The following is a 16,160-nucleotide window of genomic DNA, read 5'->3' as shown; positions in this document are numbered from 1 at the left end:
AGGTTATTCAAGTTTTAAAAAACGAAGGCACATGTGTTATAAATATATAAACTAATCCAGTATTGTTTAATGAATTATATATTGCAATTTATCCACTTTATTTTTAAAACAATAATAAATAAATTTAAAATCAATAAAGCTATATTATAAAGCTATACTTAAAATTATATTAAAAAAACTTTTGCATTCCACCACAATGTATGCAACTCACATTCCCTTGGCGTCTACATTGACAGTTTACCTACCAGCTGTCAACAGTTGTTAACCTATAAAAAAAATCAAAATAAGCTTGCATCTAGTTTGTATATAAAATTCATCAAACAAATAATGCCCATTGAATTAACTGTGAAACTCATACCGTTGAATTACATCAATAGCTGACAAAAAAGTTACTTAGAGACTCCGCAGAAACTGAAAACATCCATGACAGTGGTATTGGAAAGAGCCAATAATGTTAGAATCCCCTTAAACAAACTAAGGAAATCACTAAGCATAGTGCTGAAGCGAAAAAATTTGGTGAAAGAGCAAAGAGTAGCCAAAGTTTACATAAGTAAGATGGATCTAGAAAGTGCAGGGACCAGTAATGGTGTGCCTCCAAAGAAGAAGTTTAAATATAGTATTGGAAAACATAGTAATAAATCTTTAGCGAGTTTACCTGTAAGTTTAGTGAAGAACCGGTGATATGTTTTGCTTAAACTGTTTGTTTGTTTTAGAAAGTGGTTTTACAAAGGATATTTACATATTTAGATGTGAGGTCCATACAAAATTGTGCAATCCTGTGCTCAACGTTCTACAATTTATCGAAGGATAGTTCTTTATATAAAACATTGAATTTAAATGTAGGTATTTACTAAAAGGTAGTTTTTAGGGAAATATATCGTAATGGTATCACAGCTAATGTATACACTGCACCTTGGTAATTGATTAACACATTGACTGACAGTGCGTCAAATGTATAAGCAAGTGTTGTGACACTATAATGTAGCTTGCAAAGTATAATAGGGAAATTTACCCCTTATAGTTTATGGAAACGATGGGTTTTTTAACAGTTTTTGTAAACATGTGGACGACGACTGTGGATGTCATGTCACATTTCATAAGCTTCTGTAGATGTAATTTTTTTTCACAACTCATTATTTTAAAAATTTGGTCTATAGACCAAAATGTTAAACCTTCTGTCCGTCAAAGTGTTAACCAATGTATACATTTAATTTAACAAATAATTTTGATTTGCATTAATATCTTGTATTATTGGTTTTGTATCTTTTATTGATTCTACCTTGCAATGGAATTTTAAATAGAATAATACAGTAGAACCTTAATTATCTGTGAACAGATTATATGAGCTGCCGATTATCAGTGCTATGATTTCCCATTATTCACAATCCATTTTTGAGGTTTTATCGAAATAGAGTCACTGTAAATCACTCAACAGAAACTCTCTTTATGCCGTGAGGGAAATGCATAGTGTAATATCGATACCACCAGTGCTCGAAGAATCCCTGAGAATCTTTGTTTTTGATCTACTGCTGTGTGTTATGCTGAATTTGTGAAATTTAGTTGTGCACTAGAGAAGAGTTGTTAGTCTGCTATATACTTAATACATGTCTTTCCACAACTCGATGAAGTACTTTACAAGTTGTTTCTACAAAAAAGATAGGAGGGGATAATATACTAATCTTTGGGCCAGTGTGTACTAAGCAAGCAGAGAATTTACATATAGTGAAAAGGACACAATGTAGCATAGAGAAGACTTTCAAAAAGCTTTTTATAAAATAATGACGCTAGAGAAAGATGGACACTCCATGAAATATGATGATAACGATAGAGAAATTACCAAAGATGGTAATTTACAATGCCGATGAGTGTGAAGAAATTGATATAGCACGTCTGAATTTTAGTTATTTGTTGAGTATTGGAAAGTGCTTCAATAATCAATATTTACTAGTTTCAAAGGGTAACGACTCTGTTATAACGTTCTGTGAAGATGTCACACATATATTTTGTCGTAGAACAGTAATTATTTTAGTTCCAAAGTGTAACAATTCAAGCTGTTACCCCGTTTTCCAGTAACTAATGATTTTTGACTTGTTACACTTTGGAACTGGTTGACAGGTGGACACAGTTATCAGCTCTTTAACAACGACAATATTGTAGAGCTAACCTGGTAATTAACAAGAGATTCATTCAAAAATGAGAGTCAAGATTAAGAAAGTGATGGGACTGTATCAATCAAAACAGTAACTAATCAGGACACTGAGGAAGCTGTCAATGTTCTACTGGAATGTGTACATATTTAAAAAAAATGTTCAGATTATCGATGCTTTTCAATTACCTGTGCCACATCCAGTCCAGAGAAGTATGGATAATTGGGGTTCTACTGTAATTCAAAATTTAGTCAGTTTTCTATATTGTATGTTTGTTTATTGTTATTGTTATCTGTAATAACAAATTGTTCTTGTTTTTAGTATGAGATGTCTCCCCAAGCTATAGAATATTATATTTCAAAAGTTACAAACCCAGACACCATAGAAATATTGTACGAAAATGAGCAGAGCAAAGATGAGAATACTACATGGTTTGATACTTCCATTGTCAAGTAAGATTGTTGTTTTACAGGTGTTAATATTATATAGAGCAATGGTAAAACAACGTAATTTTAGCAAGTCGACATGTAATCACTAATATTGTTCTGCACCAATTTTCTTGTGGCATTTAATGCAATTTACTATTTTTAATGGAATTAAACCACAATTTTACTTTGAAATTTTTCAATTTCCACTTCTAAAGTTGTTCTCAAAGTAGGTACTATTATTATGGATATTTACTAGATTACATTTTCTAGCCTGACCCTTATTAAAGGGTCTTAGAACTTTGAATCTTCCATGTACCTCTTTGCCAGTGGCTTTCCTTCGCCTAAAGCAAAGAACCACACATTTTCCAAACTGTCACACTGACATAAAATGTGCTCTGCTGTGCAGAATCTGCATAGATCATCATCTGTGATTCCCATCAGCTTTAACTGCCTATTAAGCTTATAGTGCACTATTAGCATACCTGCTATGGCTTTGATTGTTCCTTTGCTTAATAGGAGTACCGTAAATTTTGGAAAATGTTCTGTAATGAACCTGTCTTTGTCCTGGTGAATTCTTCCACCATTCCAGAGATTTGTAAGCTGCCTACTTTCTTGCAGCTGTTTTTGTTACTGCATTTGCATGCTACAGAAGTGTTCTAGTCCAACAAATGGCATTGATGAGTCTTGTTTGGCCAGTTTATCTGCTTTTTCATTGCCCTTATGACCCTCGTGCCCCAGGCTACTGTTACCTTGATAGCATCCTTGTTTATTTAGGGCCTGCACAACAATCCCATACTAGCTTAGAGTTGAGTATCTTAGGCACTGCTTGGCTATCTGTGGCTATACTGCACTGTTCTTTTCTGCCCTTCTATTTCTTCCACACAGTGATGAATTGCCATTATTTTTGCCTGAAAAATTTTGAAATCCTTAGATACACTTACTGGGAAATGTATCCCTTGCTTTGTCCCTACTATACCAGCTCCTAAACTTTCTGAATTTTGAGCCATCAGTGTACCAGGTAGCTTCCATTATTCCACTTGTATGAGTACGCCTACTTCTTCCTTCCAGTCTTCCCTTCCTAGTATATTAATGTCGAATTTATTGTCAAAGCTGTATCTCGTAGCTGTTGCATCAATGGGTTGCCTCATTACAATATCTGCTTTTAGCTCCTCAATAAGCTTTCTATTATCAGCACTATACACATGGCTTATGTGTTGCTTACTCTGCATTAATCAGTAGGACTTCTAGTTTTCCACCTCTGTAGGAATTGTTTTTATGGCTTAGCCATATACTTACCAGTCTTATTGCTCCAATTTACTGCATCTTTGACCATCACGTCACAGACCCATACTTAATTTATCATTGATCTAATAGCCATTGCGTAATTTTGAAGTTGAGCCATAATTCTTACTGTAAGTACATTCTTCTACATCTGACCAAGAACATTGTAGCTTTCTATGTGGTTTTGAGTAAGCATTAAACAACTAAACAATTTCTCTGTTTTTAGAGTATTGAGGAATTGTGGTGACAGTATTGTAACTTTGAAGATAGAAAATTGCAAGAATGAAGAAGTATTATTGAACATAGCAGAATGTATAAATTTGGAAAGTAAGTCACTATTCCAATTGTAGTTCCAAGTAGAAACAAGGAGTAATAATATTGTATGTATTAATATGATGGCTATTATTAATTTAATATTTTTTATGTTTCAGAGATAATCCTTTACAAATGTAAGAGTACTTTTAGCTCACTGTTGTCCCTATGTACACTGAGGAGTATACATTTTACTTCATGTCATTTTCCCGTAAAGGTTGTGAAAGAAGTAATAAAAAATAATGTAGACCTAGTGTATCTTCATTTATGTGAGTATTTAAGAATAATTGTTTGAGTTAATCCTTCTTTTCTGTGCTTTTTACAATTTTCTTCCCTAGATTTAACTCTTTGTACCAATTATTTTGGCAAGGAAACAATTATAAACAAGCAAGAGTTTTATGCCTGTTTAAAAATATCCCCGCAATAAATACTATGAACTATTTCTAATTCTGTTCTGATTTTAATGGCTTTGCTAGTCAGCACCTGTCCAGACAAAACCGACAATGTGTATTTAAATACAGGTCCACTGTTATGGGATTTCTTGGCCAGTGAATTTCTATACATTTTTTTGTGTTTTTAAGGACGAATTGTATTTTTTCTAACTGGATCTTAAATATATCATCTATACAGTCAATATAATCCAAGTTTACTTTTTAAAATAAAGTAAATATTTTTAATTAATAATTAAAATAAATAAATATATAAATATTTTTAAAATAAATAAAAATATATTTTACATCAAGAATGAAAACAGTAATAATTCGTTACACAACCTCAACCTCATTTGACAGTTTTATTATCACCACACAAAAAAAATAACGATATAATCTGGTATTAAGATGAAGTAATGTACAAGATATGTTCTAAAACGGACATATTATGTGCTATATATTATATAGCAGATTTGCCTTTATTTTATAAATAATTTTGGAAAAAAATCCTGAAAAACTTGGTATCAGAATACATAATATTATCAAGTTAAAGGTTAAACTTTCATTCAACCACTTATTTTAATTATTAATTTTGCCTTTCACATGATTTAATTTAAGATATTTTTGTGGAAATATAAATTGTCATCTTCTTTGTGTAAAATTTTAACAAAAGGTACCTAAATATATCAATTACTGCTTGAATCCATGATCATTTAATACTGTAAATCACCTAATAATTGAAAAGAAATAAATGTAATTCTATTTTTAGCAAATAACGTGAATGTCAACCCCAACGAGGTATGTGAGATGATGTCGATGGAAAATCTGGGTCTCAAAGAGATCCACTTGAGCGAGAGAAAGACGTTGAAGGCAAAGAGCCTAAAGACGCTAGCAAGACTGACTAACTTAAGAAAACTCGAATTGATGTCCAGTGCCGGCTTTGATTGCAGTCCTGAGGATTCTTTGGAGCTATTGGCAGCTGGTTGCACATATCTCGAAAAGTGAGTATTTTTTCTGTTTTTCAATCATTTTTTAAAGTCTTCTCTCAGTTCTTCTTCTATTCAGATTATACAGGGTGTCCCTGAAAATAGAGTGTTCCTTAAAGGTATAGGTAGAGGGCACCATGTAAAGCAAAAAACTCTTAATTAAAACATTTTTTTCTAAATACAATCGTTTGACCAAAAAATTAAAATACATTTTGGTATGCAAATTAAAATCTGGCAACTCTGTGAGGTACGAAAATTTAAACGTAGACTTCTTTTTAGTAAACATACAACAGATAGTTTGGAAGAATCCTGAATATTGATGAAATAGGGATGGGCAGGTCCGTTTTTCTGGAACCTTCTGATATTTTTTATTTTAGTATATAATGAACAATAGTTATAGATATAATTCTGAACTGTAAACTTGTAAATAAATATAGTCCTATATAAATCCGAACTGTGAGTGTTGTTATAACTGTAAACTCGCTACAATATCTTCTTCAGTAAGTTTTCTTTTTTCTATCGTTTTTATTTATCCTTTCCACTGTAATGTAGGGCGTCCTCTTTTCCTCCTTCTATTTGGATTCCATTTCTAAGTTCTCAGCGGTATTTTTGTCTGGTCCATCTTTGGCATATGTTCGTAGCAGAGTAATTTTGGTTTTTCTATTGTATCACTAGTGTCTTTCATATTCATTATTTCTCTAATTCGTTTATTTCTTAATTTGTCCTTTAGTGTTAATTTGCAGCTTCTTCTACAAAACATTATCTCCATTGCATCTATTATGCTTTTCATCCTTTTATTGGTCACCCACGTCTCTGAGATATAGAGCGAGCAACTGTCCACTATTGTTTTAAAGATCTGTTTTTGAGTTTTGCTTGTAATATTGTCGCTGCATATAATCGAGTGTAATAGTCGTGTTATTGCCTTTCCTTTCTTTATTGTATTTATTATATCCGTTTCATCTGATCCTATATTTGTTAAAGTGACTCCAAAATATTTATATTCAATTGTTTATTTTATTATGCCTCTGTTTTTTAACAAGTTTTGTAGTTTTTGTCTTCTTACCTTTAATTTAACTTCTCCTTGTTTCAATATTTCTTCTAGCAGTGTACTTTATACGTATGTGTTTTTATTATTTTATGTTTTTCATTGCTTGTTCTTTCGTCTTCTGCTGTTAGATCTTGCATAATTTATTCTTTTTGACATTCCCTGGCGCATGCGCACACCGACAGTATGGTATTAGTCGCTACATCTTTTAAGTTATGTAGCGCAAATAATGTGTGCGTGAAAAGAATATATTATTAGTGTTTTTTGAGAATATATTTATTATAATTTTTATGTCTATGGATTTGTCTTCCTCCTTATAAGTATTATTGAAAATGTTTATTTTCAATTAATGTATCTGTCACCGTGATTATAATTATGTCCGAGAAATGATCGACTGAATACAAAAGCGGTGGTAACTGATCCGTAGAGCATTCGCCTAGGGATCGAGAGGTCCCCTGTTCGAATCCTGACAAAGTCATATCTTTTTTTTTATTTTTGGTATTCTTTTTGTTCTTTCTAAAATTAGTTTAATATTTAAATACAATACAAAAAACTGTTTAAAGTAGATAGGTATATTGATTTCGTTGAAATCATAATATGAAGTTAGATTATAACAGAAGTATGACTTCTTACTTGCCTACAAAGTACACACATTACTTTTTTTTATATTCTTTGTGTTTTTATTGTTATTTATTTTTATAATCTTACAAGTCTTTGAATGGCTTTGTCAATATGTTTTGTTTAGTTGATCTGCTATATCCCCAAAGTAACTTCCTTTATTTCCACAAAAAATTTATAACGCTTTGTTGCTGCCCTTGTTTTTTTTTAACTTCTTGGCCTCTAAAATTTTATTCTAATATAGCTCCCCTGTCAGTTCTTTTCCTTTTTTTTTCTATATTTACTTCTCATGTTCCATTATTGTTCCATATCGTTCATATGAAGCTTTATATATATTTTTACTAAAAAGACATGTCCACTAAAAATCGTATTGTTAAAATATTACATACTATTCCTGGTTTTCCTTATGGTGTGGAAGCATGGACCATAACGAAACAACTACTGAAAAAGTCTATCTTTCTATTTAACTTTTTACTGAAAACTACTATCCCTCTTGGAATGTGGTTATATGCACGAATTGTCAATATTCTGGACAGTTCACATTCCTTATGTGTGGTTACAACTAAGACAACAGGAAATTACATTTACCAAGATAGATATACCAATATCGCATCCAACAAAGTATCCTTCAAGGAAAGGATTTTGCAGAAGAGATCCAGGAAAAAGAAGACAAGGTGTTTGGTCTGACATATGTAGAGCTTATTAGAGTAGTCATTAATATAATATTATTCGTAAAGTTAGTAGCCAACGTCCGAAATGAATAGGGAATAGAAGAAGAATTTTTGTACTAATTGTCTACGACCAATCTGATGCTGGTTAAATGTTTTTTGTACTTTGTTTAACCCTTTGTTGTCCAAATGCAAAGTAAAAGGTACAATGTACAAAATAGTACATTCTTTAAGAGTAAAATATTGGAAAACCTCTAAATTTTAAAGAACCACTTGCATTGCCATTTAATTTGGCATACATATAGTTAACAAGTCAAATAAAAAAAGTGATATTGTGCCGATGTGTGCTTTTGCCCTGGAGGTGGGTTTCACCCCTTCTCGGGGGTGAAAAAATATACTTCCAAAATAAATCCTTCTTCTTCTTCTTAAAGTTCCGCTCCTATCGGAGATTGGAAATCATTCTGGCAATTATAATTTTGTTGGTTACGCGCCGGAATAGTTCAATTGGGCTGCATCCAAACCATTCACGGAGATTGCGCAAAATAAGTCCGGAAATAGATAAACTGACTAATTTTAAGCAACTTTTGTTCTATAGAGCTTTTTCATCATGTCAATACTTTTCGAGTTATTTTGCGAGTGAATCTGTTCATTTTTCAACAAAATAACCACGTTTTTAGACGGTTTTTCACAAATAACTCAAAAAGTAAGTATTTTGCCGACTATTTCACTAGACTGTTTTTAACTGATAAAACGTCATAGCAACGCATCGGTTCCTACTGACAAAACTCCTTAGCGACGTGATTTCTCAGCGACAAAATTATGACAGATCCGTCACGAAAGTATCTGGTAATAACAAATAAATAAAGATTATATTTCGTCGATATGGTGCATTAATTGTCTCGTGAAATAGTCTTGTCGAATATCATTCGAGAGAAAATTATTTACCGGCAAAATTTTCTCCTGGTTTCATTCAAGTTCGTTGCCTTTTGGTAATTTTCGCTTATGAAATTTTGACAAAATCACTCGACTGACGTCTCCTGATTTAAGTCAAAATTTAATTCGCGAAAATTGCCAGGCAACAAACTTTCATACCAGTCGAAAATATTGGCGGCAAAATTTTCTCTCTTGTGATATTATATACGAAAAACCATTCTTAACAAAAATATAGCCAGTAAGAATGTGATAAAAATGTTGTATATTAGTTCTCTAGACCTAGTAGAAGCAGAGACATAGCTAATAAAAAATAGGTTCACATTCGTTAAATTCCAAATCGAATATTTTAACATGAAATAATCAAAACACAAAGCACCTTTTGGGAAAAACTCATTGCAAATTATTAAAAGTGTTTAAAAAAAGCTTTATTTTTGTTTTATTAATAAAAATTCTAGCGTCTAGTAAACAAATTACGCTCAAAATAAAGTTGGTCCCTTTTTTTTTGGTAAAAAATCGGAAAAATCACCCCCTAATATCATATCAAATGAACTCAATCGTTACCACTCCAGAAGTTGATTTACTCGCGTATGTATTTTTTATATGATCTGTAAGTTTGGTCGATTTAAAGTCCTTATTTTTGAAAGGGCTATAGATGAAAGGGCTAAAGGAGGGGAAAAGGAGTCACTAAACACGAGTTTACTCAACATTTTGAACAGCCATAACTTAACCAATGTTTGTCTTACAGAAAATCAAAAAAATACAAAATATTTAGAAAAGAAACTGTGACTTTTTTTACTATTTAAGGTTTTTGTTTGAATAATTTTTAAGTTATTTTGAAAAAAAGCATTTTCTTCAAAATTGCCAACTAGGGGATGATTTTCTCGATTTTTATTTTTGCCAAAGCAAAAGGGACCAACTTTAGTTTGAGCCTAATGTGCTTATATTTGACGCTAGAAACTTTTTTATAAAAACAGAAATAAAGATTTTTTAGACACTTTAAAAAGGTTGTAATGAGTTTTCCCCAAAAAGGGCTTCATTCTTTGGATATTTCACGTTGAAATATTCAATCTGAAATTTGGCGAATATAAACCTATCTTTCATATAGCTATAACTCTGCTTCTACCAGGTCTAGAGACCTCATGCATACACCATTTTTTTCACTTTATTACACGCTATATTTTTGCTGAAAATGTGTTTTTCGACAAAATACTTGCTTTTTTAGTTATTTGCGAAAAACCGTCTAAAAACGTAGTTATTTTGTTAAAAAATGATCATATTCACTCACAAATAACTCGAAAAGTATTGACTTAATGAAAAAACTCTATAGAAAAAAAGTTGCTAAAAATTAGTTATTTTATCCATTTCCGGACTTATTTTGGAAGTATATTTTTTCACGAGAAGGGGTGATACCCACCCCCAGGACAAAAGCACACATCTGCACAATATCACTATTTTTCTTTTACTTGTTAGCTATGCGTATGCCAAATTTCATGTCAATCCAAGTGGTTCTTTAAAATTTACAGCAAAAACCGTTAAAGAAGTACGTACTAAAAATAATCACTTTTTGTTTAAAATTTTTACACATACTTTACTCACATGTCTAAAATATGAATATTTTTGTTGTAGGTTGTGTATCCACAATTGGAAAGAAATAAATGATTCGAACTTCATACCTGCCATACGGATGTTCACTCAGTTAAAAACTTTAGAGTTAAGAGGTACTAGTATAACTGTGAGGAGCTGCCGGGAAGCAATCCTCAGTTTGCCATTGTTGGAGACTTTGGATGTGGTTAAATGCCAAAGGATAAAAAAAGCGCACGTGAGTAGTAATTTAGCTCATAATTTAGCACGTGAGTAGTATTACCCATTCAATGTTAAATATTAAGTATTTTATCTAATAACGAAAGTTTCAGATTTAAATAACTATCTCTTATTATTTTTAATAATGGATTCTGTATCTGGGACTTTCCTCTTTTCTTTAAGAGATGTCACGGCAGCGTCCTAATGGTGGATTTAATATATTTTTGAAATTTCCTTTTAATCCGGTCAACTTAGACATCAAAATGCTTGGCAAATAACAAAAATTGCCGGAGAGCCAAATTTTGGTAGAGAGCTAGGGTATACCATAACAAATAAAGTTTAAAAAGTCCCCATCGATCCCATGTGTGCGTCAAAAGTTATTCGGGGTCAAAGGTCAAAATTTGAGATTTTTTGGATTTTTTTCGAAAACGGTAAGTTTTATCAAAAAAAACCTCAAACCAAAGTTGTAGATCTTAACATTCTCTACAAAAATTGCCCTTACAATTTTTTTCCTAAGAGTTACCATTCCTGAGATATCGCGATTTTAAAAGTTACTTTATACATTATATGCACATATAAGCTACGTATATACATATGTGGCTCTTAAGACAAGTATAAATGCCTATTTGTGTCTCTTTTATGTAGTATATTATACTATTCTGAAAATATTTCTTCAAAAGGTAATCAGTCCCAAACTGAATTTCCTCTATCCACGTGGCCTTGAAAAACATTTGGCTATACCATTGTTTAAAAAAGAACAGATTGTCTATTATAGGCAATGGCTACAGTATTGTCCGTAGGTCTGGTTCATAATATTATCTGTTTCTTTTAGTGCTAAAGGTTCAGTTCAAGTGAATATAAGTACTTATTACAAGCGTGTACCATTTAGTACCGTTATGTTACCGTTATTTGTACAATTTTATAGTTTTAAAAATGTCTCAGTTTTGCTTTATTTGAAATAAACTTTTACATATTGAATATTGAAGTGAAACAAGCTAAAAATGAGGCAGATGTCCTTATAATTGAGACAGCAATTGCAAAATTTAAGGCAACAAACACAACAACTGTAGTTGGTGAAGATGTTGATTTGTTGGTACTGATTACTGCAAGGACTCCAGTAGATAGTTATTTATTTTCTGAAACCTGGAAGGGCTCAACAGCGAACAGAGATATATTCTTTGAATAGTTTATCGGCTTATCCCAAATGCCAAAAGTACATTTTATTTTTACATGCGATAACCGGCTGCGACACTACGTCCGCAATGTACAGAAGGGGCAAAACGTCAGTAGTTAAATTATTCGAAAAAAAAAAAAAGATTTGACTGACTGCTGTAAAGATTTTACAGAACTTGATTCTACACCGCAAACAATAATTACGGAAGGAATTCGCTTTCTTCTTGCGGTTTATGGAGCTCAAAAAAAATTATTTGTCTTGATAAATACCGATACTTAACTTTTGTAAAAAATACGCGAAACAAGAAACAAGTACAACTATCATGTCTTCCTCCAACATCAGCATCTGCTTTTCAACATTTGTATCGAGTATATTATCAAGTTCAAACATGGCTAGGCAATGAACTGAATCCAGAAGACTGGGGTTGGAAATGAATAGATAATACTCTGGAACCGATTAAAACTTTACTCCCACCTGCTCCAGAAAAACTCCTTAACACTATTTTTTGCAATTGCAAAAAAGGTTGTACTGCCAAATGTGGATGTAAAAAAGTCGGGTTGCTGTGTTCTCTAGTGTGTACCAACTGCCAAGGTCAGTCTTGCTCAAATGTCCAGTTTAGTACAACAGAGGAAGACTCATGTGATTTTAATAAAGAGACCAATGACTCAGTCACATTTGAACAATTTTTGAACATCCAGCAAGAGGAAGAGGAAGAAGATGAAATCGAAGAAGACTTGCCTGTTAAAGTAGACTTTCAAGAATATGAATCTGATTAAAATATCTAAAGAAATCAAAACAATAGTTAACCTAATAACGTTGATTGAGGTATTGGGGGTCCAATATCTCAATCAACGCTAATAATCAATAGCAATATCAATAATAAGGTAATATCTAGAACTTGACCGGTATTCTTTCCTTAAATTATCCTAAAATTTTTAAAACAGTTAGTAGAGAAGGCCTACAGGGGAAACCACGGTAAAAAAACGCGCCGAGTACACTACCTCACAGGTGGTGTGGAAACGTGTGCATATCATGTATAATGCGACTCTTTGAATCGCGATATCTCAGGAATGGCAACTCTTAGGAAAAAAATAGTAATGACTATTTTTGTAGAGAATTTTAAGATCTACAACTTTGGTTTAAGGTTTTTTTTTTTTGATAAAACTTACCCTTTTCGAAAAAAATCCAAAAAATCTCAAATTTTGACCTTTGACCCCGAATAACTTTTGACGCACACATGGGATCGATGGGGACTTTTTAAACTTTATTTGTTATGGTATACCCTAGCTCTCCACCAAAATTTGGCTCTCCGGCAATTTTTGTTATTTGAAATGTCTATATAGACCGGGTTATTTAAAGACAATTTCGTTTCGTTTTGATTCAAAGCTACACTGAAGACGTTGTAAACAGAAACAGCTGTCTGTAGATTGTGCATCGCCTCTGAATCGAAATGAAACATAAATTGTCTTTCACTTCATTAAGTCATCATTCTCTTTGCCTTATCCCTATGCGGGGTCGGCTTCCCTAATTGTATTTCTCCACACAATTCTATCTTGGGTCATATCAATGTTAATCCCCTTTACCAACATGTCCTGCCTTATCGTCTCCCCCAGGTCTTCTTTGGTCTTCCTCTCCTACTCCTTCCAGGAATCGGCACTTCAGCTATTCTTCGTATTGGGTGATTAACTTCTCGACGTTGAACATGACCAAACCATCTGAACCTATGCTCTCTCATTTTGGCATCAATTGGTGCCACACCTAGACTTCCCCTAATATACTCATTTCTAATTTTATCCTTTGTCACTCCACTCATCCATCTAAGCATTCTCATTTCCGCCACATGCATTCGTTGTTCCTCTTTCTTTTTCACTGCCCAACATTCAGTTCCGTACATCATAGCCGGTCTTATGGCTGTTTTATAGAATTTTCCCTTCAGCGTCACTGGAATTTTTCTGTCACACAACACACCACTCGCTTCTTTCCACTTCATCCATCCAGCCCTAATTCTACTGCATGCATCTCCATCTATTTCTCCATTACTCTGTAATACCGATCCTAGGTACTTAAAACTATTGCTTTTCACAATCATTTCACCATCCAAAGATACCATTTTATTTGTAGTAGCTCCATCTTTAAATGAACATTCCAAATACTCTGTTTTTGTCCTACTAAGTTTTAAACCTTTTCCTCCAGAGCTTGTCTCCACTGTTCCAGTTTTTGTTCCAAGTCTCTTTCACTATTTCCTACTAACACGACATCATCAGCATACATATTAAGCACCATGGAATGTTACCCTGTAGTTTCGCTGTTATCTGGTCCAAAACTAATGAGAATAAATACGGACTAAGCACAGAGCCTTGGTGCAATCCTACTTTCACATGAAATTTATCAGTCTCTCCCACACCTGTCCTAACACTAGTCGTTACTCCCTCATACATATCCCTCACAATCTTTACATATTCACCAGGGACTCCTTTCTTATTGAGTGCCCACCACAGAATCTCTCAAGGAACTTTATCATATGCTTTCTCAAGATCAATGAATACCATATGAGCGTTTGTTTCTTTACTCCTGTATTTTTCCATCAACTGCCTTATAATGAAAATTGTATCTGTTGTTGATCTACCCTGCATAAAGCCAAATTGATTCTCGGATATTTCGGTCTCTTCACGTATCCGTCTATCAATTACTCTTTTCCATATTTTCATGGTGTGGCTAAGCAGTTTTATAGCCCTGTAGTTTGTACATTGTTGTATATCTCCCTTGTTTTTGTAAACAGGTACCAGTATACTGCTTCTCCATTCGTCTGGCATTTGTCCAACTTCCATAATTCTATTAAATAGACCTGCTAGCCACCTTGTTCCTGTCTCTCGCAATGCTCTCCATACTTCCCCAGGAATATCATCTGGTCCTACCGCTTTTCCTTTCTTTATTTTTTGAAGCGCTTGAGCCACTTCCTCGTTGGTTATTTTGGTGACCATTGCTGCTACTGTCTTCGTTGACTCTACTGGCTGTCTGTCAAATTCTTCATTTAATAAGATGTCAAAGTACTTTCTCCATCTCTTTTTGACGTCCCCTTCGTGAACTAGTATTTTATTATTTTCATCTCGGATACATCTAACCTGATTAAAATCTTTTGCTTTCTTTGCTCTCTGTTTGGCTATTTTATATATCTTCGTTTCGCCTTCCCTGGTATCAAGTTGATCGTATAGGTTTGAATACGCGTCTGCTTTGGCTTTTGCTACTGCTACTTTCGCTTCCTTTTTCGCCACCATATAGTTTTGAAGATCTGCCACTTTTTATATAATTTTCTCTTCTCTTTTATTTTTCCTTGTACTTTGTTTGACCACCACCAAGTCTCTTTGTCCTCAAACTGTTTTCCTGACGTTTTCCCAAGTATTTCAATAGCAGTCTCTCTAATACTACTGGCCATTAATGTTGATCAAATGAATCAAATGACCTAAGCTACGTATTCGTAGAGTTTCAGCCAATTTAACTAAAATGACTTTTACATTAGAAAAGTGCTGAGGTCCGTTGTGGGTTTCTGAAAAAAATTTTATCAGAAAAATAAAATTATTTGCATAAATATTATTATATTCATAACACTTGCATCATGATTTAATATTTTTGATAACTAAATGATATAATTATAGTGATGCAGTTCAAAAATGATGGTTTTCGTCATTAAGGACAATACTTAATGAAGTGAAAGACAATAATAATGTATGACATGAAATTGTCTTTTTAAAGGAAATTTCAAAAATAGATTAAAATCCACCATTAGGACTCTGTCGCGACATCTCTTAAAGAAAAGAGGAAAGTCCCATATACAGAATCCATTATTAAAAATAATAAGAGATAGTTATTTAATTCTGAAACTTTCGTTATTGGATAAAATACTTAATATTTAACATTGAATGGGTAATACACCATTTTTACATCGTTGTATTTTAGAATTATTAATTATTTTCTTTGTTTTCAGCTTCTACTACTTAGGAAAGACTTTAATGATTTAGAAATACCGATAGAATAAGTTTTTGTACCTATAAAATAAAAGTTTTAGTTTTTTATTGTGCTTTTCCTTCAAAATTTCCAAATAGCTATCAAAGGCATAAGAAAATCTCATGCAATCAGCTAAAATAAACTCAAAGTATTTGTAAGGTATAGTAAACCATAAATAATGCTGTCACTGATGTGTTTACTGCTCTTCTATGTACTACATACTTAAATTTTTGTAAATTTAAACTACAATGCGGTAGATTCTTCTGCTGCTAGTGCCGACTGCGCTAATGAAGGTTAGCTATAACCATTGCACATTCGTCTTTATCTTCTGCTTT

At 32.8% G+C, this 16,160-nt stretch overlaps 1 protein-coding gene across 1 annotated transcript; it reads left to right on the top strand.

Moving 5' to 3' along the window:
• Window positions 1-241: 241 nt before the first annotated feature.
• Window positions 242-15,893, top strand: LOC126879127 (F-box/LRR-repeat protein 7-like). The gene is made up of 8 exons (XM_050642080.1): window positions 242-657; window positions 714-839; window positions 2,469-2,599; window positions 4,083-4,183; window positions 4,288-4,437; window positions 5,369-5,600; window positions 10,476-10,668; window positions 15,806-15,893. The coding sequence occupies exons 1-8, from the start codon at window positions 424-426 to the stop codon at window positions 15,854-15,856; spliced, it is 1,218 nt and encodes a 405-aa protein (XP_050498037.1). The 5' UTR covers window positions 242-423; the 3' UTR covers window positions 15,857-15,893.
• Window positions 15,894-16,160: the final 267 nt, after the last annotated feature.

The sequence above is a fragment of the Diabrotica virgifera genome, chromosome 1, assembly GCF_917563875.1.
Source record: "Diabrotica virgifera virgifera chromosome 1, PGI_DIABVI_V3a".
Lineage (NCBI taxonomy): Eukaryota > Metazoa > Arthropoda > Insecta > Coleoptera > Chrysomelidae > Diabrotica > Diabrotica virgifera.
This window is presented reverse-complemented; position numbering and strand designations above follow the sequence as displayed.

Bases quoted from the DNA above. Each gene is read 5' to 3' on its own strand.
- LOC126879127 (XM_050642080.1), top strand. From the start codon at position 424: ATGACAGTGGTATTGGAAAGAGCCAATAATGTTAGAATCCCCTTAAAC. The intron at 2,600-4,082 runs GTAAGATTGTTG...CTCTGTTTTTAG, and splicing joins TTTGATACTTCCATTGTCAA to AGTATTGAGGAATTGTGGTG. The intron at 4,438-5,368 runs GTGAGTATTTAA...TTCTATTTTTAG, and splicing joins CCTAGTGTATCTTCATTTAT to CAAATAACGTGAATGTCAAC.